We start from the raw sequence: 25,325 nt of genomic DNA on the forward strand, positions 1-25,325 counted from the left end.
CATTTTTTTCTTCTTCCCATCAATTCTTTAAATCCTTGATAAACATTCCCTAAAAATTCACAACCTCTTATTCTTTTAATGCTTTAGTTTAGATTTTTTTTACTCATTTTTTAAAGTCAGAGCAAATATTTTATTTGTAAAGTGGTACGAAATTTGATACACATTTTATTGTGTATGGGAAAAAGTTAACTCTGACATTCCAAAGTCATTATACTGACTAGGAGTTGTTGCTTACTTCATATGATAAATCTATAATAAGTAAAGTTTAATGCTAAATAGCTTGTCAGATCTCTGAGGATTAGTTGTTACTCCTAAGGTTGTAGTACTTTTGTCACCATGGTTCATCTGAAAGCAAAATTATTTAAATGCTTTAAAAAATAAAATGCATCTTGAGTTGAGTGCAAGAATCATTTAATGGGGAAAGCATGACCTTTCCCAGATCCTACATAGGAAATTTATATGAGATTTGGAAATTATCTTTTTTATGGGAAATGTATTGAATTTATTCTGATATCTTGTGTTGATTAAAATTTTATTGCAGTATAATTAGCAATAGTTGATATTTTGTACTTATTTACTTTTCTCTAAAATATTTTCCAACAAAAATTACATGTGAATTTATATTCTCTTATGCTAATCAGATTTTCCCACAGACACAAAGCCAGCATTTCAAGAGTTAATGTGTCTTATTAGGGGGACAGGAAATCTGGCAACTATTGCAGAAACTAGACCTAATGGTGCACACAAACAATTTGTCAGTCTTCGTAAATGTGAATAGCTATCCGCAAAGTGGCTGCTCTTGCTTTGTTTGAACAGGCTAAACTTTTCCTTTTTGGACTTTAAATCTTAGAAGTGAAATATGATCCACATATTCAATCAAAATCATTTAATTCAAAGCATATTTTGATTGGAACAAAGTTGACATGGAAAGAAACTCTAGAATAAAAAAAAGTTGAAAGGACTTTATATCATATATTTAGCGGAAAAATTTGAAACAGTTCTAATTAGGCTGAAAAAAACAGCTTTCTTCAGTGTAAATTATAAAGGTCATATATCAATGTTAAGGAAACATTACCACTAGTGTTTGAAATCCAGCACATGCAAACATAACAGACCAGTTCTAATACTTTTTTTTCTTTTTTGGTGGAGAAAAAAGGGAATTATGATGGGGAGGAAGAACACTGTACTATAAGACATTCCTATTTGACTGTAAAATGAAATAATTCACTAAAATTCTATCTTTGTAAATGTATATTATGTTTTGCCAACCAAAATTGCTGCTCTTTTTTTTATTAATTATACAATCTATATTCAAGATAATTAGGGTTTGCCTTTATTCTATGTAGAAATTGAAATGTCAAGAACTTTCATGTTTATTTTTTCTTTCATATGGATTTTTAAAATATGGTCAGGAACATCAGAGAAATAAATTTATTTTCATATTGGAAAGGTATTCATTGATTATATCTTACTTAGAACTTACTGTATTGAAATGATTTTTCCTTCAGTACTAGCAAGCCCTGTTGAATACACATCTAATTTTTATTAGTTCTATATGTTTAAAAGTTTATACCTGATGTTTGAAAAATCAGATTTGGTAAATTTTTAAATAATTGAAACCAAGAAATTATTTTCATACTGAGGGGCTGGGAATGTCTTTTGTAAGTTATTAGTTTAAAAAATAGAACACTGTTATACATAGCCAGCAAGAATTTATACACTGGATGAACTTAGATACTCTAAGGATGGATATACCATTTATAGGAGAAGGGGGTACATAGTTTTCAAAAAGCACGCTTTAATCAGTAGTCACTTATACTAATTTGTTAATTGCTAATAATTTTCATGGTTTGCATAATTTCTTAGACTAATCTGATTTTTTGAAATTGAAAAGAAACTACCAAGAGCCATAAAAGTAAATCTAATTTAAACAAAAAAAAACCATTTTAGAAAACACAATGATTATATTTTAAAATTTTCACTTCTAATCAACTGAGAAATACATGGAAAGAAGAGCTTATATTATGGAAACAGTGATAATCTATAAAGCACTTTTGTTAATATTTTAATCTCCTAAAGTGTTAGTTTTAAGAAAACATAAATTTTTTATTGACACATAATATTAGACATAAATTCATACATATTATTTTTGAAACAGTTTTATGGATGAGTTATTTATGAATAATTTACTATATTCTTATATTATCAAAGCTTCAGTTTGTTGATATTTTGTATGCATTTCTGCCATGGGAATGAATAAATGAAAGTTACTAATAGGTGTTTGTGTTTGACATCTGTATACTGTACTTTTTAGCATATCTCAAGTGTTTTAGTCTTTGCCTATTAGATCTCATTAAAAAAACAGATATCATCCCCAAGACAGTTTGTCAAAGCTAATATGAGTCCCCCTGGATTGAATTGACAATTTGTGTGTGGCTTCATATGACAGTCTTTTCATAGTCTTATTTGATTCTTAACAATTGAACATTAGTCATTGATTTATTTTACAATAACTCAAAACAGTTGAATAGTATAATATTGTGTTGGACATTTTAGTGGATTTTCTTTTTTACAAATTTTTCTCAGAGCACACATTGGGTGTAAATGATGTATCCAGCCTGTTCAGGGACTACTAACAATTGATTGGTTGGTTTGAGAGCAGCATGAGAAGGTTAGTATCCCAAAGCTGCAAATCGTATTTAATTCCAGATTTAATGAGGACTGTCTTTTCCTAAAGACTGAAAAAAATCTCATCTCTTTAGCATTCTATGCATTCAGTTTTATTTTTCATTATGATTTTCAGTTAAATAAAAAAAACATCTTTAAAACATTTTTTAGCAGAAGGAAACTCTTTTTGTCCTTTGTGTGAAACCAAGATAAAAGAATATAAATGCTTTCTCAGATTTTGAAGTACATATTCTCATTGTTTTTAAACATCAGGGCTTTATATGAAACAATGTTAGTATGTTCACTTTATTTTCTGATAGATGTAAATTATTTGAAAACTTATTTTAAAAGTTCCATTCTGACTCATTTGTATGGAATGAGGAGTAGGAGTGTGCTTCAGATTCCTTCTAGCATGGTCATCCTGTGGTTTGGGGGCTATGTTGGCTAGTTAACTTGAAAACTGTGTTAATGAACCAAATGGTCCATTTGTTAAATGTTTTTATAACCGTTTAGAATTTCTATAAAGTGCTAATTTCCAAGGTTCATATGGGTTCTGTTTTTGCATACTTTAGCATATTGTGATTGGTTCTCAAGTAACAAGAGTTTTTAAAAGACATTGCTGATATTTCTGTGTTTGGAATCTATGTTGTGAAGAATAGTTTCATATTGACCTGATGAAAGAAATAGTAAGCTCTAGAGTGCTATCAATAATTTTAAGGACAAGTTTCAATATTGCTAAGAGACTACAGTATTTATAGAGTTAGATAGCAATCTGAGAAGTGAAGAATGGTGGTATACTGGGTTATCCATGCATGTGATTTCTGAATATAATACAACCCATTATATCTTTTCAAGTCTATAATCTTGCTTTGAAGCCAGAATATAATCATTAGAGCCTAAAAAATAAAATCTTTAAACTAGAATATTAATGGATAAATTTATTTACCCAAGCCCCAAAATTCTTTGAATTATGAAAGGAGTAAAGCAGGTTGAAATTGCCCTCATTTTCAAAGCTTTAATAGCAAGAATATTCATTTTGTATCCTTTTGATTTGCTGAGCCTTGTAGAATTTTATGGTCTCGAGTCATAGCACTGCAGACACTCAGGAGACTTCTGACTGTTTTATCTTATTAAACAATTTTGAAATCATTAATTTTTAATTAGTTTGGATGCAGTTTTTTATAGTTTTAATAGTGTGTGTATATGAACTAAACGTTTTTTATTTAAACTACTGGCCAGAGTATTACTTACATAAATAAATGTATGTTCTAAGTGTATATATTGTGAGACTCCTCCACTGAGTCATACATTTTGTCAACTCTGAAACACTGTACAATAATCTATGGGAGGTTTGTAGCAGTTTATTAGCTGAGAATTTGAACAACCACTACCAAGACGGATATGAGCTGGAAGATATGTATAGGTCTTTCTCTTGATTGAAAGTTCTAATTAAGTGAATCGGAGAAAATTAACTGAAATTAGCTGTCAGAAAGTCACATTTAAATGAATGATGAGCTGGTCTGGCAGTAAACATTTAAATGATATAAATTGCCATTTAAGTGTATGGTTTAATGTTTGTCATGCATTAATGGGACATGAGGCTGCAGTGACAATCAAAGCAGCTTGCTCTAATTTGAACATATTTAAGGCTTTTGTGTGGAGTACATTGTACACAAATTAAGACAATTGCTGCTTTTATGTGTCAATTTAAATGTCTTTTTAAAGTCAGACATAAGTTAATGAAAAAAGGTATCATTTTGTCTGCAAATTATATAGTGGTTGTTAAATTTTTACATTAATTTTCATTTCAAGTGCTAAAAATAGAATTTACTTAAAGCTATAACAAGCCCTGCTTTTCTTATATCAAATTGAATATCAAACTTTTTTGTATTATATTTATTAACCAGGATTACAAATGTTTTGGGTTTTATAACATTTGTGAAACAATAGCTTCTCATAATGAAATTGTGCTAGATATTTGTAATATATATTCTTTTAAATATGCTTTATATTTCTGAAATAAAAAAGTTAATTATTCAGCTTCTTTTTTGGAGTAATACATTATAATGTTTAAAAATTAATTTCATGAAAACACTATAGTCTTTTTTAAGTTGAGATAAAGAAATTCTTTGTACACAACCTCTTCTATTAAAAATATATATTTACATAATACACACCTGTAAACTAATGGGAATATGTCCTTTGTCAGAAGACCATCTTCTTTTTTTTTTTATCTTTATTCCAGGAATGAAGGAAAAACTAGGCAGTTTTCTCTAACAAGGAGATGCATTTGTGATCAACTTGGCCTCAGCAAGTGACCCCAAAAAGCAGCATCACTGTCATGCATGCATCCCTTAAAATTATAATCAACTTGTTTATCCTCTGTTTACTATTTTATTCTAATTTTGATTGTATTCACAGGGAATTTTATTCATGATATCTAGGTATATATTTCAGCAATCAGATGTCCGATACTTATCACAATTTAATTCTTTGTTAAGGGAAAAGTTTTTTTTTTTATTTTAAATATTTTTATTGATTTCTTCTGAGAACTGATGTCTTGATCATCACAGTTAATCCTAGTATTTATCCCCTTCCTTCTCCATTAGAGCCATTCTGTATAACAACTTGAAATTTTTAAAAAGAAAAAAGAATATGTGCACTTAATGACGCCTTTTAAAAAATGACTGAAAACACATGCAATACATTACACTTGTGTATCTCCCACCTCCATGAAGGGGTAGATTGAGAATGTTCTCTCATATTTCTTCATTCTAGTCATGTTTTATCTTTATTATTTCATTATATTCACTTTTGAATTTTTGGTGTGTATGTTCTTAACATTTACATTGTTGTAATTATTATAAACATTATTTTCTTGACTTTGCTTATGTTTTGCTTTAATTCTTATAGATCTTTCCATGTTTCTCTTTATTACATATACCATTTCTGACAGCACAGTAATACTGTGTTAACTACAATTTATTTAACCATTCCCTAATTGATGGTATCTATTTTGTTGCCAATTCTTTGTAATCAGAAAAAGTGCTGTTATAGGGGCGGCTAGGTGGCACAGTGGATAGAGCACCGGCCCTAGAGCCAGGAGTACCTGAGTTCAAATCCGGACTCAGACACTTAATAATTACCTAGCTGTGTGGCCTTGGGCAAGCCACTTAACCCCATTTGCCTTGCAAAAAAAAACTAAAAAACAAACACACAAACAAAAAAGTGCTGTTATAAATATTTTGATGTATGTAGGGGCTTTCTTCTTATTGATAACTTCCTTGTTCCATAAGGCCAGTATGGTTACTTTAATCTCTTTCTTTGCATAATTCCAAATTTATTTGTGACACAGTTTAGTTCTGACTATGGTCAGGTACAGGATTGGTTGTAATAATAATTGCTGATATTAGACAGTCAATAAATATTTATCAAATATTGTTATGTATAAGACACTGTGCTAAGCATCATGGAAACTAGACAATCCCTGCCCCCACAAAACTCATAGTCTTATAGAGGAAACAACAAGTAAATAAATATTTACAAACTATATTCAGTATGAACAGGTAATAATTAAGAGTAGGAAAGAGTTAAGAAGGGTTAGAAAGTCTCTCTATAGAAGTTATATTATTTAGCTCTTAATAAAATCAAAGCCAATAGATGAAAATGAAAGCATTTATATAAAACAATTTCTGCAATATAAGATATATAATATGAAATTTTTTATTTTAAAGTTTTAAATTATTATACATATATTAACTCACATGATCCTCAAAAACCTCTTAATTTTATTATCCTCATTTTACAGATGAGGAAATTGAGGTTATAGAGTTTGATCAGACTTGTCAAAGGTCACATAAGTGGTAAGTATCTGAGGCAAAATTCAACCCCAGGTCAAATTAGTATCTTTCAAAATGCTTAAAACACAAGGTTTTTTTTTTCCCAATTTTTCCAGTAGTAGTTCTTTTTTTAATAAGAAAAGAAATACTTCTCAAATTGTAATAGCCTTTTTTCTTGAAAATACCTATGGTGCCTCAGTTGCATAAAACTAATTTAATTAAAAATTGAAACCTAGTTTTTTTAAAGAGGAAAATTGGTAGAAGGTAAGACCTCAAAATTTTTTTTTTGTTTTTGCAATAAATGTTTTGCTTTTGCTAAATTACCAGTTTGGCGCCAATCATTGACTGGGTCACAATCTAACTGATATAATTCTCCTGCCCTGCTCATTATACTAATGAGCAAGACCAGCTACCTCCTTGAGCATGTACAAAGGAGAAGGATGCAGACCACAGGTTAACTTAGAACTATGTGGGACAGACATGACCTAATCTCAGTTTTTGTTCAGTTTGAGGCTAAGTCTTTTGTCTTAACTCGCATACCTGCCCATAGGCAACAATACAGGCAGACCCCAGTCTTTGTAATGTAACTAACAATTCTCCCTTTACATCTTGTGAAACCCAAACACCCCCATATTCCTCACAATTTTATATCATATTCATTTCTAACTGTATCGCCTGCCTACTAAGTCACTTCTTTTTTTTTTTTTTGCAAAGCAATGGGGTTAAATGGCTTGCGCAAGGCCACACAGCTAGGTAATTTATTAAGTGTCTAAGGTCAAATTTGAACTCAGATCCTCCTGATTCCAGGGCTGGTGCTCTATCCACTGCACCACCTAGCCACCCCCAGTAAGTCACTTCTTGTAACAAATATTAGAAATAAAGATAGAAAATACTAATAACACCCTATGTTCTGCTCTCACAATAGTCCACCCTGTTCTACATCACCTTTTGAATAAAAGAGTTGCATTTTATCAATTCCTCTCCAAAGCCAACTTAAGTCAACTATAATTGCTCACTATATAGTTTTGTTTAATTTCATTGTTATTTTTCTGTATAAATTTTTGTTGTATTTAATATCGATAGTAGGGTTTAATAAATGCTTGTTGTCATTGACTTAATTTTCTTTGTTCTACTTACTGTAATATGTCATCCAAGTCTTTCCTTTTGTAAATTCAACATATTTTTATTTATGATGGAAAACCATGGAGTAGTACCTGGAGAGATACCTGAACAGTCAAGAAACACATGGTTTTAAGTCTTCTTTCTTGGATATCTCCTGGCTGAGTGACCCATGGCAGCTCCAGATTTTAAGTTGTAGATTCAGTGTAGGCTGCATAAATAGAAGACCAGAAGACTTTTCCTGTTCCAGTCAAATCCCAGGAGCCTTCCCTATTCCTATGCTTAGATTATACTAATATTCCAATGCTTCGTGTATCATAATTTGCTTCAGTTTGCTCTTACTTTGTTTCTACTGCTTTGCTACTACAAAAGTGCTGCTTTGCATATTTCATTATATGTGCTTTCTTGCTATCTTTGACTTCTTTGTCTGACAGTAGGATCCCTGGGTTCAAAGATATGACTTTATTAAGATGATCATTTCACACTGTTCCAAATTGATTTTTAGATTGGATTGATCAGTTCAGTTAGACCAATAATATATTGGTACATATATGCTTCTGCAGCTCCTGTGGTGTATAGGGCATTGAGGAAGGACTAACATCCCTGGGAGAACCTTTCAAGCCCTTTCTTTTATTTATTTATTTATTTGTTTGTTTGTTTGTTTGTTTATTATTTAGTTTTATTTATTTATTTTTTATTCTCATTTTGTACAATTTTTACATTAATAAATATTCTTGTTTAAGAGTAAATGAAATACCCCTTCCCCCCATGAATATAGACTTGCTTGAGTGATAAAGGGGAGAGAAAAAAATTAAAATAAAAAAATAGTAATAATTGTAGGTGTGGCCAGGTGGCGCAATGGGAAGCACCATCCCTAGAGCCACGACCACTCGAGCCCACATCCAGCCCCGTAGACCCAACAATCACCCAGCTGTGTGACATGCAAGCCACCTGATCCCCACTGCCCTGCAAAAACCAAAAAGAAGGGAAAAAAAGACCCAAAATAAAATAAAATAGTAATAATAGTAGGGGTGGCTGGGTGGCAGACAGAGCATTGGCCCTTGAGCCAGGAGCACCCGGGTCCAAATCTGGCCTCAAGACACCCAAAGATCACCCTGTTATGTGGCCCCAGGCGGGCCACCCAGCCCCATTTGCCCTGCACCCTCCCCCAAATAATAATAATAAAAAATATGCTTCAGTCTTTGTTCCAACACCAACAACTCTGTCATGGGTGGATCACATTCTTTATGGGAAGTCCATCGCAACAGCTACTTCCATATTTTTCCACTGTTGCCATTGCTGATTGCAACTCCCTCCTTTCTTATTTCTCCACTACCATGTACTATATTTTCTCTCTCCTTTCACTCTGACTCTGCTGTAGGGTAGCTGAGTGGCACAGCAGACAGATCCCTGGCCCTGGGGCCAAAAGGCCCTGAGCCCCCATACCACCCCTTAGGCCCAGCATCCACCTGGTCCTATGGTCCCCAGACAGGCCTTCCAATCCCAGCCCCTTGGAAGAAGTAAAAGAGAAAATGTGTTATATCTGACCACTCTCCCCCCCCCATGGTCCATCCTCTCCTCCTTTATTCACATCCCCACCCCTTCCCCCTGCTCCCCCCCTCCTTCTTACTCCAGATACCTATACCCCATTGAGTATATATGCTGTTTCCTCTCCTAGCCACCTCTGATGAGAGTGAAGGTTCCCTCATTCCCCCTTGGCTCTCCCCTTCCATATCATTGCAATAGCTCATTATAATAAAAAAAAATCATATGAAATATCTTGGCCTATTCCCCCTCTCCTTTTCCTTTCTTGCATTACATTTCCCTTTTTTTCTATTGACTCCATTTTTACACCATATTTATCTTCAAATTCAGCTTTCTCCTGTGCTTCAACTATAAAAGCTCCCTCTACCTGCTCTATTAGCTGAGAAGGTTCCTATGAGTATTATCAGTGTCATTTTTCTATGCAGGAATACATGCAGTTCATCCTCATTAAGTCCCTCACATTTTCCCCCTCTCCTCCAATCTCCATACTTCGCCTGAGTCCTGTATCTGAAGATCAAACCTTCTGTTCAGCTCTGGCCATTCCAATAGGAACATTTGGAATTCCCCTGGTTCATTGAAAGTCCATCTTTTTCCCTGGAAGAGGACATTCAACCTTGCTGGGTAGTTCATTCTTGGCTGCATTCTAAGCTCTTTTGCCTTCTGGTATATTATATTGCAAGCCCTACGAGCTTCCAATGTAGTTGCTGCTAAGTCCTGTGTGATCCTGACTGCAGCTCCATGATATTTGAACTGTGTCCTTCTGGCTGCTTGTAATATTTTCTCTTTGACTTGGGAGTTCTGGAACTTGGCTATAATATTCCTACGGGTTGTTTTTTTGGGATCTCTTTCTCGGGGGGATCGGTGGATTCTCTCCATTTCTATTTTGCCCTCTGCTTCTAGAATATCAGGGCAATTTTCCTGTAGTAATTCTTTGAAAATGATGTCAAGGCTCTTTTCCTGATCATGACTTTCAGGTATTCCAATAATTTTTAAATTATCTTTCCTAAGTCTGTTTTCCATATCAGTTGTTTTTACAATGAGATATTTCACATTTTCTTCTAATTTTTCATTTTTTTAGTTTTGAAGTATTGATTCCTGATTTCTGGTAAATTCATCAGTCTCCCTGAATTCTATTCTTTGCCTGAAGGATTTGTTCTCCTCAGAAAGTTTTCTTATCTCTTTTTCCATCTGGCCAGTCTTGCTTTTTAAAACATTCTTCTTCTTAATAACTTTTTGAACTGTTTTATCCATTTGACCTAAGCTGGTTTTTAGCATGCTATTTTCTTCAGCATTTTTTTTGGATTTCCTTGACTAAGCTGCTGGCTTCATTTTCATATTTTTCCTGCATCTCTCTCATTTCTTTTCCCAGTTTTTCTTCTAACTCCCTCATTTGATTTTCATAGTCTTTTTTTGAGTTCTGTAATTGCCTGATCCCAGTTTCTGTTTTTCTGGGGGTCTTTAGATTCAGGAGCTTGTGTTCCCTCATCTTCAGACTGAGTATATTGATCCTTCTTGGGATCATAGATAATGTATTTCTCAGTGGTGTTCCTCTTTTTTTTCTCTGCTTGTTCATTTTCCCAGCCTAAGTCTGTTTTTGGGTGCTTCCTGAGCTTTTGGGGCACTCCCACAAGGGTCTTAGTGTGTGTGGCTCTGTCCTCCCTCCTGGTCTGTGAATAACCATATGCGCTCCCGTCTGCCATGGGCCTGAGGTTGAGGGGGCCCTGCTGTTCTATGGGGGGGCCTAGACTGCGATCAGTATCTGAATGTGTTCAGAGCCCCAGAGTCCTGTTCCAGAGGCAGAGGACAGAGCTCTGCAGTCTCTCTTCACTCCCCTCCCTCAGCTCAGTGGGCTCATGCCCTGGAGGCTCCTGCTTGCTGGCTCCGCCTGCTTCTGCTTAGGGATCTGGGCTGCCTAAAGAGCAAGCTGCTTGCTGTGTGCCCTAAGGGCTGGGCTCCAAATGCTCACTCTGGCAGAGGTCCCCTGCTGGTCCCCCACTTTGTGCCCAGTGCTCCCCAGGGTGTAGCTCAGGAGACTCCCCCACCTGCTGTGAGCTGCAGCTCCCAGCGCCCTGGGGCTGCCTCAAGGAGGCTGAAGTTCTTTCGCTCTGGCTGGCCGCCCCTCTGACCCCAGGGAGCGGAGCCTTTTTGCTCTTTTCCAGGTTACCTTAGGTAGGAGAACTGCCTCTCTGGGTCCCTTTGTGGGTTCTGTCTCTCGAAAGTTTAGTTAGAGTCCTTAGTTTAGAAGTTTTATCAGGGAGAGCCTAAGACTCCATCCTTTCTTATCACCATCTTGGCTCCGCCCCCCCCCCCCCCTTCAAGCCCTTTCTGGAGTTTCTCATCCAACTTTGGTGTCCACTTGTAATCCAGCTATTACCTTGGTTTCAAGAAGCTGTACCATGCACAATAGACACACCCTTCACTTCTTGACAGATGGGCTGAACCAGCTCAAGAGTAACCATCAGGCCTCAAATTCAGCAGTGAGTTAGGAGAATGTCTACCCCAAGCATGAAATGACTTCCCTTGGTGGAATAAGTGGATTAGAACAATATACTTCAGTGGCCATGAAAGTGACAGAGGGAGGCAATGTGGAGCATTTAGAGCTTGGTTAGACATCAGACACAGATTATCCACTGCATTCTAGGAATTAACAGTTGTCTTGACTTTTGTTTTGCCACTGGACTTTGATGACAGTGAAAGAGACAATCAGTCTTATTACCTTATGCAGTTCTTCCTCACTTAAATGTAATTCATGTGCAAGTTAAAACATTGACTGTTATTTTGTGGTCATTGGTCCTCCTTGAAAATGAAGGGTGAATAACAATTGACTATTAATCATCTTTTATAGTCTTTACCAATATGTGCGGTATATCTCTAAAACCTAAAACCTAAACTTAGTTCACATTTGAAATTGGTACAAAATAAAGCACTCGTAATTTTAATTTTCCATTCATTTTTATTTTCAGTTCTAGATTCTCTCCTTGCCCTACCCTTTCCACACTCATTGCAATGACAAGAAAAACAAAATTCATTACAAATATAAATGTATGGAATATGTAGAAACCACTCAATTTCCAATTCTTTGCCAAGGCTAAAAGAACTGCCATAAATATTTTTGAACATATAATCCTTTCCCTTTCTCTCTCTCTCTCTCTCTCTCTCTCTCTCTCTCTCTCTCTCTCTCTCTCTCTCTTATTTTTAGGTTTTCGCAAGGGAAATGGGGTTAAGTGGCTTGCCCAAGGCCACACAGCTAGGTAATTATTAAGTGTCTGAGACTGGATTTGAACCCAGGTACTCCTGACTCCAGGAGGTGCTTTATCCACTGCCACCTAGCTTCCCCCTTTCCCTTTCTCTTTAATCTCTTTGGGGTATAATCATGGTGTAGTAGTAGTAGTAGTAGTAGTAGTATCTTTGATTCTAAAGGTATGCAAGTTTTATTACTTTATTCATCCCCTTAAGCATTTGTCATTTTCCTTTTTTGCCATATTAACCAATCTAAGGATTAGTATGAGTTGATACTTCAGTTATTTTAATTTTCATTTATCTAATTATTAGTGATTTAAAGTACTTTTGTCATGTAACCATTGGTAACTGATTTTTCCCCTCTCTCAAAACTGACTGTTGATATCTTTTGACTTCTTATCAATTGGGGAATGATTCTTATTCTTTTTGTTCCATCACATTTTAATGCCATGACTTATTCAACAGTTTCCATGATAGGAGTCCCTTCAATTTTCAGGGTTTTGCCACTATAAAAAGAGTTGCTATAGGGGCGGAGCCAAGATGGTGACATGAAGGGATCCAGTCTTAGGAGCTCTCTGATAAAACTCATAAGCTAAGGACTCTAACTAAACTTTCAAAAGACAGAACCCACAGAGGGATCCAGTGAGGCAGTTCTCCTACTCAAGGTAACCTGGAAAAGAGCAGAAAGTCTCTGCTCCCCGGGGGTCGGAGGGGTGGCCTGCCAGAGCCAAAGAACTTCAGCCTCCCGGAGGCAGCCCCAGGGTGCTGGGAGTCTCAGCTCACAGCAGCAGGGGAGTCTCCTGAGCTGCACCCCGAGGAGCACCGGGCACAAAGTGGGGGAACGGGGGGGGGGGGGGGACACCTCTGCCAGAGGTAGAGCCGAGCCCTCAGGACACACAGAGAGCAGCTTGGTCTTACTGCAGCCCAGAGCAGGAAACAGAAGCAGGCGGAGCCCTTAAGCAGGAGCCCCCAGGGCATGAGCCCACTGAGCTGAGGGAGGGGAGTGAAGAGAAACTGGGAGCTTGAGCTCAGTCCTCTGCCCCTGGAACAGGACTCTGGGGCTCTGACCACATTCAGATCCTGATCGCAGTCTAGGCCCCCCCATAGAACAGCAGGGCCCCCAACCTCAGCCCCATAGCAGAGGGGGGCACTTATGGTCATTCACAGACCAGGAGGGAGGACAGAGCCTCACACACTGAGAACCTCGTGGGAGTGTCCCAAAAGCTCAGGAAGCACCCCAAACCAGGCCCAGGCTGGGAAAATGAGCAAGCAGAGAAATAAAAGGAAGACTATTGAGAAATATTTTGCAAATGAGCCCAAAAAGGATCAAAATACTCAGTCTGAAGATGAGGAAGCACAAGCTCCTGCATCTAAAGACTCCAAGAAAAACAGAAATTGGGCTCAGGCTATGACAGAGCTCAAAAAAGACTTTGAAAATCAAATGAGGGAGTTGGAAGAAAAACTGGGAAAATAAAGGAGAGAGATGCAGGAAAAACATGAAAATGAAGTCAGCAGCTTAGTCAAGGAAATCCAAAAAAATGCTGAAGAAAATAGCATGCTAAAAAACCAGCTTAGGTCAAATGGATAAAACAGTACAAAAAGTTATTGAGGAGAAGAATGCTTTAAAAAGCAAAATTGGCCAGATGGAAAAAGAGATAAGAAAACTCTCTGAGGAGAGCAAATCCTTCAGACAAAGAATAGAATTCAGGGAGACTGATGAATTTACCAGAAATCAGGAATCAATACTTCAAAACTAAAAAAATGAAAAATTAGAAGAAAATGTGAAATATCTCATGGAAAAAACAACTGATATGGAAAACAGACTTAGGAAAGATAATTTAAAAATTATTGGAATACCTGAATGTTATGCTCAGGAAAAGAGCCTTGACATTATTTTCAAAGAATTACTACAGGAAAATTGCCTTGATATTCTAGAAGCAGAGGGCAAAATAGAAATGGCGAGAATCCACCGATCCCCCTGAGAAGAGATCCCAAAAAACCAAACCCTAGGAATATTATAGCCAAGTTTCAGAACTCCCAAGTCAAAGAGAAAATATTACAAGCAGCCAGAAGGACACAGTTCAAATATCATGGAGCTGCAGTCAGGGCTTAGCAGCATCTACATTGGAAGCTCGTAGGGCTTGGAATACAATATACCGGAAAGCAAAAGAGCTTAGAATGCAGCCAAGAATGAACTACCCAGCAAGGATGAATGTCCTCTTCCAGGGAAAAAGATGGACTTTCAATGAACCAGGGGAATTTCAAATGTTCCTTTTGGAATGGCCAGAGCTGAACAGAAGTTTTGATCTTCAGATACAGGACTCAGGCGAAGTATGGAGATTGGAGGAGAGGGGGGAAATGTGAGGGACTTAATGAGGATGAACTGCATGTATTCCTGCATAGAAAAATGACACTGATAATACTCATAGGAACCTTCTCAGTTAATAGAGCAGGTAGAGAGAGATTTTATAGTTGAAGTACAGGAGAAAGCTGAATTCAAAGATAAAATATGGTGTGAAAATGGAGTCAATAGAAAAAAAGGGAAATGGAATGGGAGAAAGAAAAAGGAGAGGGGGAATAGTCCAAGATATTTCACATAAGATTTTTTTTATTACAATGAGCTATTGCAATGATATGGAAGGTGGGAGGCAAGGGGGAGTGAAGAAAACTTTGCTCTCATCAGAGATGGCTAGGAGAGGAAACAGCATATATACTGAATGGGGTATAGACATCTGGAGTAAGAAGGAGCAGGGAGCAGGGGTAAGGGGTGGGGATGTGAATAGTGGAGGAGAGGATGGACCATGGGGGGACAGTGGTTATATCTGTATAACATATTTTCTTTCTTACTTCTTGCAAGGGGCTGGGATTGGAAGGCCTGCCCAGGACCATAGGGCCAGGTGGATTCTGGGCCTAAGGGGTGGTATGGGGGCTCAGGACTTCTTGGCCCCAGGACCAGGGATCTGTCTGCTGAGCCGGTCAATGACCCTACAGCAGAGTCAGAGTGAAAGGAGAGAAAAAATATAGTACATGGTAGTGGAGAAATAAGAAAGGCGGGAGTTGCGATCAGCAATGGCAACATTGGAAAAATATGGAAGTAATTTTTGTGATGGACTTATCATAAAGAATGAGATCCACCCAAGACAGAGTTGTTGGTGTTGGAACAAAGACTCAAGCACATTTTTTGTTATTATTATTTGGGGGAGGGTGCAGGGCAAGGGGGGCTGGATGGCCTGCCTGGGGCCACATAGCAGGATAATCTTTGGGTGTCTGGGGCCGGATTCGGACCCAGGTGCTCCTGGCTCAAGGGCCAATGCTCTGTCTGCCACCCAGCCACCCCTACTATTATTACTATTCTATTTTATTTGGGGTCTTTTTTTTTCTTCTTTTTTGGTTTTTGTAGGGCAGTGGGGATTGGGTGGCTTGCATGTCACACGGCTGGGTGATTGTTGGGTCTACGGGGCTGGATGTGGACTCGGGTGCTCGTGGCTCCAGGGCTGGTGCTTCATCCATTGCACCACCTGGCCATACCTACAATTATTACTATTACTTTTATTTTTAATTTTAATTTTTTTCTCTCCCCTTTATTTTTTTTGCCCAAGCAAGTCTATCTATATTCATGGGGGAGGAGGGGTATTTTGTTTACTTGTAAACAAGAATATTTTATTAATGTAAAAAAAATTTGTACAAAATGAGAATAAAAAATAAATTCAAATATAAAGATAAAAAAAGTTGCTATATTCTTTTTTTATTTTTATTAAAGATATTTTTTGTTTTACAATTTTCCCCCAATCTTGCTTCCCTCCCCCCCACCCCCACCCCACAGATAGCACTTCGTCAGTCTTTACTTTGTTTCCATGTTGTACCTTGATCCAAATTGGGTGTGATGAGAGAGAAATCACATCCTTAAAGAGAACAGAATTCTGAGGTAACCAGATCAAACAATAAGACATCTGGGTTTTTTTTTTTTGCCCCCAATTAAAGGGAATAGTCCTTGTACTTTGTTCAAACTCTGCAGCTCCTTATCTGGATACAGATGGCACTCTCCTTTGCAGACAGCCCAAAATTGTTCCCGATTGTTGCACTGATGGAATGAGCAAGTCCTTCAAGCTTGAACATCACTCCCATGTTGCTGTTAGGGTGTACAGTGTTTTTCTGGTTGTGCTCATCTCACTCAGCATCAGTTCATGCAAATCCCTCCAGGTTTCCCTGAAATCCTGTCCCTCCTGGTTTCTAATAGAACAATAGTGTTCCATGACATACATATACCACAGTTTGCTAAGCCATTCCCCAATTGAAGGACATTTACTGGATTTCCAATTCTTTGCCACCACAAACAGGGCTGCTATAAATATTTTTGTACAAGTAATGTTTTTACCGTTTTTCCTCATCTCTTCAGGGTATAGACCCAGTAGTGGTATTGCTGGGTCAAAGGGTATGCACATTTTTGTTGCCCTTTGGGCATAGTTCCAAATACTCTCCAGAAGGGTTGGATGAATTCACAGCTCCACCAACAGTGTAATAGTGTCCCAGATTTCCCACATCCCTTCCAACAATGATCATTATCCTTCCTGGTCATACTGGCCAATCTGAGAGGTGTGAGGTGGTACCTCAGCATAGCTTTAATTTGCATTCCTCTAATAATTAATGATTTAGAGCATTTTTTCATATGGCTATGGATTGCTTTGATCTCCTCATCTGTAAATTGCCTTTGCATATCCTTTGACCATTTGTCAATTGGGGAATGGCTTTTTGTTTTAAAAATATGACTCAGTTCTCTGTATATTTTAGAAATAAGTCCTTTGTCAGAATTAAATATTCTTATGCTTGTAGACCCTTTTCCCTTTTTATGATCTCTTTGAGATAACAGACTTAGTGGTATTGCTAGATCAACGAGTATGCAGTTTGATTGCCCTTTGGGTATAGTTCCAAATTGCTCTTTCAAATGGTTGGATGAATTCTTATTTAAATGGCTCTTATTCTTAATACTTTGTCTCAGTTTCATATATATATATACATATATATATGTATATATATATTTGAAAAATGACATGTTTATCAGAGAAACTTGATGCAGAGATTATTTTTCTCCTAGTTTTCTACTTTTCTTCTAATTTTAGCTTTGTTGGTTTTGCTTTGTGCAAAAACTTTTAAATTTTTTGACCTTTTTATGTCCCATGAAACTTTTTATAAGTAAGTTCCCCTTACTGTTCTTGGACTCAATCACACAGCTGTGGTTCAAGAACTTATTGCTTCTTAACATTGGTCTCTCATAACTGTTACCACTTCTCTGTGCTCTGGGACTGGATAATAGGTCACGGTACTACTAGGTGAGACCAATTCTTGTTCCCAGTCTTAGTAAACAGGCCCCCTGGGATCTTTTTCTACTCAAGAATTTTGTCTCCTTACTGCCCTTGGTTGCTGGACCACTTCTTACTCCAATTTTGATCTGTTGTGGCTCTGACCTAGCATAGTGTTCCTAGTCAGCCCTAACTCCAGTGTCTAGAGACCTCTCTTTCCCCCTAAGCTGCCCTGGACTGGAACAATGACTCACCATGACTTTCTTGACTTTCTGTATCAGAATTCAGTTTGGTGCTTGTTAAAGATCATGGTAGGGGGCAGCTAGGAGGTGCAGTGGATAGAGCACCACCGGCCCTGGAGTCAGGAGTACCTGAGTTCAGATCTGGCCTCAATCACTTAATAATTACCTAGCTGTGTGGCCTTGGGCAAGCCACTTAATCCCATTGCCTTGCAAAAAAAAAAAACTTTTAAAAAAGTTAGGACTTGAACTGAACTTGAACTTCCCAGTAGGCAGTGAGAACAAGTAATTTTTCCAGAGTAAATGATAAGCCATTGAAAAGACTCGGTAAATCTAGTGTCGTTATCTGTAAGTGGCAGCAAGCAAATGTCATAGAGTATATGGAAGAAAGTAATGTCAGAAGACTAGAAAGGTAAGAAGAAGCTGTTATAAAACCTTAAATGACAAATATTTGATCCTTGAAATAACAAATAATTAGTGAAGCAAATTGAGGTGAGATAAATGTGTGAGACATTAAAACATCATATTTGCAGTTGAGTAAAAATTGTAGGAGGAAGAAACTGGAATCAGGAAAACCAGTTATCTGACATTAGAACTGTATCTATGTGAATAGTGAGAAAGGAATCTGTTTAAGAGATACTGTGAAGGTAAAAATGACAAGTTTTGACAGATATTTGATATTTGGGGGTGAGGAGAAAATGAGAAATTAAGGATGACACCAAGACTGTGAGCATGTATAAATGGGAGGATGATACAATAATAGGAAATTTTGAAAAGAGGAAACTTTAGAGCTGTAGGAAGGAATGGGGAGAAATAGTGAATTTTATATTGGAGATGTTGAATTTCATCTGTCTACATGATATCTAAAACTGAGAGAGTGAGATTTGAACTCATGTGAGAGAGTAGGACTGGAGATATGATCTGAGAAGCATATCCATAGAAATTATAATTATACCTATAAGAACTGATAACATCATCCAGTGAGATAATGTAAGAGTAAAAGAGAATATTGTTCAGTTTCAGGTCTTGAAGGGGCAACTTGAATGGGTATGAAGTGGATGAAGTAGGTCTGACAGGAGTAAGATCTAGCAAAGGAGATTGAAAAGTAATTATGGGGAAAACCAGGAGAAAAGTGTCAGAAAAATCTACAGAGGAGAGAATTTCTAGGAGGAGAATATAATCAGAAGTGTTAAATGTTGCAGAGAGAGCAAGGCTGAGGATTTGAGAAAAGGTCATTAAATTTTCCCATTAAGAAATCATTAGTAACTTTGGAGTGGGCAGTTTCATTTGAATGAAGAAGTCATATAAGCCTAATTGCAGAAAGTTAAAATAGTAAGAAAAAGCATCAAATTTAAATGCTTTTTTTCTCAAGAAGTAAGGCCAAAATGGGAAGGAGAGATATAGGACAATAACAGGGATAGTAATAGCAAATAAGTTTTTTAGGATAGGGGAAATAAAGAAGTGTTTATATACAGAAGGGGAAAAAGCCAATCAGTAGGGAGAGATTGATCATTATAGAGAAACAGAATACATAATGAGAATCATCTATTGGATCATGTGAAATGGGATAAGATCAAGGATAGATTGTTGAGAGGTGTGTATTGTTAAGGAGGAGAGTCACCATCTCTTCATGTAAGATAGGTGAAGGACAGTTGTAGAAGATATCTGAATGATGTGACAAAATGGGGAAGAGAAAAAAAAGAGTTGTGGGTGAGTAAACTTTTTTTTGGGAGAAGGAAATACTAGCTAAGATCCCAAGATGAGAGGAGAGAATAGAAAGTGCAAGGAAAGAAGGTTTCTCCCTCCCCCACTTCATTTCCCTCCTTGTTCTTGTTAGGTTGAATCCTTTTTTTAAGGCAATATTTCCATTTCATATAATTGATTTCTTTTGGGATCACCTCCTCATTTAGTTAAGAATTCTCTTCTAGCTATAATTTTAAAAGGTGCCTGATAACTATTCTTTTCTATTTTTATAGTTTTGACATTTATATTCAAGTTGTATATACACTTTGAGCTTTTTTATGATATATAGCAAAATATTAGACTGAACCTATTTTCTGCCAAACTATTTTCCAGTTTTTCTAGCAGTTATTGTCACACAGGGATAGTTTGGCAGAAACTAAGTATACACCATCTCTCACAGTTCGACAACAAGATAAAAATGGGTACATTATTTAGTCATCAAAGGTGATACCTTAAGCAAATTAAAGGAGCATAGAAATTTTCCTCCATCATGTCTATGAATAAGGGAAGAATTTATTGAACAAACATAGAGAGCATTATGGGATATAAAATGGATAATTTTGACTACATTAAATTAAAAGGCTTTTGCATAAACAAAACCAATGTAAGCCAAGATTAGAATGAGGAGGTGGAAATTTTATAGCAAATTTCTATGATAAAGGCCTCATTTCTCAGATATATAGAGAATTGAGTCAGATTTATGAGAATGTAAGTCATTCCCCAATTGACTGATAAATGGTCAAAGGATTTGAGCAGGCAATTTTCAGATGAAGTAATCAAAGCATTCTACACTCATTAAAAAATACACTAAATCTCCATTGATTAGAGAAATGCTTATTAAAACAACTCTGAGGTACTATCTCACACTGATCAGATTGGCTTATATGACAGAAAAGGAAAATGACAAATTTTGGAGGGAAAGGGAGAAAATTTAAATGCTAATGCTTTGTTGGCACAATTGTGAATTGACCCAGCCATTCTGGAGAACAATTTGGAACTGTGTCCAAGGGGCTATTGAACTGTTTATATCCCTTAAACCCAGCAATACTACTACTTCTAAAAAGATCAAAGAAAAAAGAAAAGGACTTATAATACAAAAATATTCATAGAAACTCTTTTTTGTGGTGGCAAATAATTGGAAATTGAAGGACTTCTCATCAGTTGGAGAATGGTTGAACATATGGTACATGATTGTGATGGAATACCATTATGTTAAAAGAAATGATGAGCAGACTATCCTACCTTAACTATACGAGAAATTAATTATACCATTATTATATAATGCTAAAATACAATTCCCAGAAATAAAATTCAATTCTCAGATTAACTAGACAAATTATAATATGCCCAATAATATATTTTGAATAAAATTACTTTTTTCCAAATAGGAATGGTCAAAATAATGCAATCTAATCTCTGTTACAGGCCTTAGAGAGTGAATTTGTTTCCTGCCAGCTTCACCAGTGGATCGATCTCATTTTTGGCTATAAACAGCAAGGGCCAGAGGCAGTCCGAGCCCTTAATGTATTCTATTACCTGACCTATGAGGGAGCTGTCAATCTGAGTTCAATAACAGATCCTGTATTGAGAGAGGTAAGCTTCTTTACTGAGAAGGTAATTTCATTCCCCATTTCAGATGTGTAAGGTTATTTTTGAATTTGTCCTTTCTAAATTGGATAATACTGCATATCATTGGTTTTATACTTATTAAAATATTTCAGATGTTCTTGAGCAGTATGTAGTTTCTTGCATCTCAGCTTTTCATTTGTATTTTAAGGGTTGTCTTGTGGATAATAAAATTGCTTAGGGGATTCAAATACCACATAAAAATAAAGGAAATGTTTATTTGCATGGAGAAGTTATTTGTATTTATCCATTCAGGTTATTAGCTCAGTGTTTTGTCCTTCAATGAGGGAAACATAGGCTTGTACATCTTTGCATGATGTTCCTTAGTATCAGTCAAAGGAATACTGTACCCAGAAATGTGTACCTTTTGGGGGTAAAACTGTTCTAAAGAACTTCTGCAAAAGTTCATATTATATGGCCTTTAAAACTTTAATTAATTTTTTAGAGAATAGACCCCCCCCAGTAGGTCAATGGAAAGTGCAATTTCTAGACAAATGGCCTCCTCCCATTGCCATAATAGGATATTGGGGAATAGGATGAGATGTAAGACCATGTGAGGCTATAGGCTTCTAAACTACTCTTTTCCCTATGACCTTTACATATTTAAAACAGATTTAAAGCATCCAAGTGCAGCAGGGAAGAGGAAATGTTCATGATTCACCTTATATTATATTCATGTTCATGATCTACCTTATATTCAACCCTTTGAGCTTGAGGAAAATTGTGTAGTCTGAGACTGATGAAAATGAAATGCTCTTCTTTCTGTTCTTTGTAGCTTATTGGCTGTTTTTCTCTCTCAGCAACCTTAGTGCAGGCCTTATAAGTAATTTTAAAGGTATAGGACTAATCCTGGTGTCTCTAATCTTTGAGTTTCATGATTCCTGAACATTTTGTTTTTTTGAATAAAGTTACTTTATACCACAAATAGGAATTCTAATGCCTGGGCAGTTTTAGTTGATGTTAAGGACAATTTAAGGAATGACTGCTCTCATGAACAGCTATATTAGAAGAGAGGTCACAGAAGTGGAAAAATTGGGAGGCAAGTGGGTTCAAAGTAAATAGAAGGTGAGAATGGAAGTTTGTAAATCAGATATTAAAGTATGGAATGAGAAGGAATATGATCTAGAGGTCCAAAGATGAGAGAATTAAAGATGTAAAAAGCATGAAAAGGACTCTATTGCTTAGCAGCCAGCTTCCTTTTTCCCATTTCCTTTCTTTTCTCTTTTACCTTTACCTCCCTTTTTCATTTTTATGTTTCCTTTATTCCCTCAATTTTACATTTTTTTTCACCAATATAGGAAGAGATTTATCCCATCTCCCCCTTTCTTTTATTCTTTCAATGTTATTTATCACTTACCACTTTTAATTCTGTAACCATGGGAAGTTGTTAAAGAGTCTGTGATGTGATTTTGGGAAGGAGGGAAGGCTTTAAAACTAAAATAATAACAACATAAAAACAACTTTCTGAATGGGAGGGGTTAAATTGAGTCCTGCTTTGAACTCTTAAGATAAACTTAATTAAAGGTTCTGTATACCTTAAAGATTCTGCATTTTTAATCAGATCTTTCTTGTAATTATCACCTTTCCCCTACTTGAAGAATTTCCAGGTCATTAAGATCTACTGAAGTTTGCTTTCTGCTAATAAACCCAAGGTCGCCTTCACACTTTAATGAAGTATCACAATAGGACTTTATTGCAATAGCCTAGTAAAGGACTATACATCTCATGTCCAAAGACTAACCTCATAATTTCATTCAGCCTTATTATTATACTGTCATGTTGAACATAGAGTAGCAAGTTTGGGGAGCACAATAACTCTTTTAAGACCATGTAATTTATTTGGAGAGGTTATGATCAGAAATAAGCAACAAAGAATCCTTATCTTTGAAATCTCAGATCCTTGAAGAATGAAAGTAAATATTCCTAAGTGAACCCATCATCATTTCTTTTGATTCACAGACTCAGAGGTAAATTTTTTTATCACGTCCTAGTATTTTTATGATAAGCAAAATTTTAATATTTTGTAATAATGAAGAAGAAACATAGAACTAAATCAAAGGAGATTTTGAATAATTTAAGCTTGCAGGAGAATGAACCCTTTCCCTTCTCCCCATGATTGTTTTCTTTAGCTTGGCATTAAAAATACAGGAAAGTCTCATCATACTGTTTTTTCACAATGGGTAGTTAAAACTACTCACTTCAATTTGTGTATCTCTTTTTGTAATAATGGAATGAGAAGCACTGTGGTGTAGGGGGGATGAAGATCTAGCTTCTGAGTCAGGAAGACCTGGATTAATTTTCCATTTCTGACATACTGACTGTGACTTGAGAAGTCATATTTTAGTGATCATAATTTAGATTCAGGCAACTCCCTTTTTTTCTTTTTTTAATGAAATTAACCAAAGGTTTATCAATTTATTGGTTTTTCATAAAACAAACTCTTGGTTTTATTTATTAGTTCAATAGTTTTCATGCTTTGAGTTTTATTAATCATGCCTCTAATTTTTAGAATTTCTAATTTGATATTTAATTGCGGGTTTTTAATTTGTCTTTCTCTAGTTTTTTTTTTAGTTGCATGTTTAGTTCCTTGATTTCCTCTTTCTCTAATTTATTCATGTAAGCATTTAAAGATACAATACAGGGGACGGAGCCAAGATGGTGACATGAAGGGATCCAGTCTTAGGAGCTCTCTGATAAAACTCATAAGCTAAGGACTCTAACTAAGCTTTCGAGAGAGACAGAACCCACAGAGGGACCCAGTGAGGCAGTTCTCCTACTCTAGGTAACCTGGAAAAGAGCAGAAAGTCTTTGCTCCCGGGTCTGAGGGGCAGCCCACCAGAGTGAAAGAACTTCAGCCTCCCGGAGGCAGCCCCAGGGCGCTGGGAGCCGTGGCTCACAGCAGCAGGAGAGTCTCCTGAGCTGGAACAGCAGGGGACCTCTGCCAGAGCGAGCACGTGGAGCCCAGCCCTCAGGGCACACAGGGAGCAGCTTGGTCTTTCCCCAGCCCTGATCCAGGAAACAGAAGCAGGCAGAGCCAGTAAGCAGGAACCCCCAGGGGATGAGCCCAGTGAGCTGAGGGAGGGGAGTGAAGAGAAAGAGACTGCAGAGCTCTTCTGTCCTCTGCCTCTGGAACAGGACTCTGGGGCTCTGACCACATTCAGATACTGATCGCAGTCTAGGCCCCCCCATAGAACAGCAGGGCCCCCCCACCTCGGCCCCATGGCAGAGGGGGGCGCTTATGGTCCTTCACAGACCAGGAGGGAGGACAGAGCCTCACATGCTGAGACCCTTGTGGGAGTGCCCCAAAAGCTTAGGAAGCACCCCAAACCCAGGCCCAGGCTGGGAAAATGAGCAAGCAGAGAAACAAAAGGAAGACTATTGAGAAATATTTTGCAAATGAGCCCAAGAAGGACCAAAATACTCAGTCTGAAGATGAGGAAGCACAAGCTCCTGCATCAAAAGACTCCAAGAAAAACAGAAATTGGGCTCAGGCTATGATAGGGCTCAAAAAAGACTTTGAAAATCAAATGAGGGAGTTGGAAGAAAAACTGGGAAAATAAAGGAGAGAGATGCAGGAAAAACATGAAAATGAAGTCAGCAGCTTAGTCAAGGAAATCCAAAAAAATGCTGAAGAAAATAGCATGCTAAAAACCAGCTTAGGTCAAATGGATAGAACAGTTCAAAAAGTTATTGAGGAGAAGAATGCTTTAAAAAGCAAAATTGGCCAGATGGAAAAAGAGATAAGAAAACTCTCTGAGGAGAACAAATCCTTCAGACAAAGAATAGAATTCAGGGAGATTGATGAATTTACAAGAAATCAGGAATCAATACTTCAAAACCAAAAAAATGAAAAATTAGAAGAAAATGTGAAATATCTCATTGAAAAAACAACTGATATGGAAAACAGACTTAGGAAAGATAATTTAAAAATTATTGGAAATCCTGAAAGTCACGATCAGGAAAAGAGCCTTGCCATCATTTTCAAAGAATTACTACAGGAAAATTGCCCT

The 25,325-nt window shown here is 36.8% G+C and overlaps 1 protein-coding gene across 4 annotated transcripts in view; it reads left to right on the plus strand.

Moving 5' to 3' along the window:
• The window catches only part of LRBA (LPS responsive beige-like anchor protein), an 832,197-nt gene that overhangs the window by 712,126 nt on the left and 94,746 nt on the right, over positions 1-25,325 (plus strand). For all 4 annotated transcript variants that reach the window (XM_074229149.1, XM_074229148.1, XM_074229150.1 and 1 more), the window contains exon 47: positions 21,115-21,282. In XM_074229149.1, the coding sequence (XP_074085250.1) occupies positions 21,115-21,282 (168 nt within the window). The remainder of the gene's footprint in view (positions 1-21,114; positions 21,283-25,325) is intronic.

Source organism: Macrotis lagotis, chromosome 3 (genome assembly GCF_037893015.1).
Source record: "Macrotis lagotis isolate mMagLag1 chromosome 3, bilby.v1.9.chrom.fasta, whole genome shotgun sequence".
Taxonomy (NCBI): domain Eukaryota; kingdom Metazoa; phylum Chordata; class Mammalia; order Peramelemorphia; family Peramelidae; genus Macrotis; species Macrotis lagotis.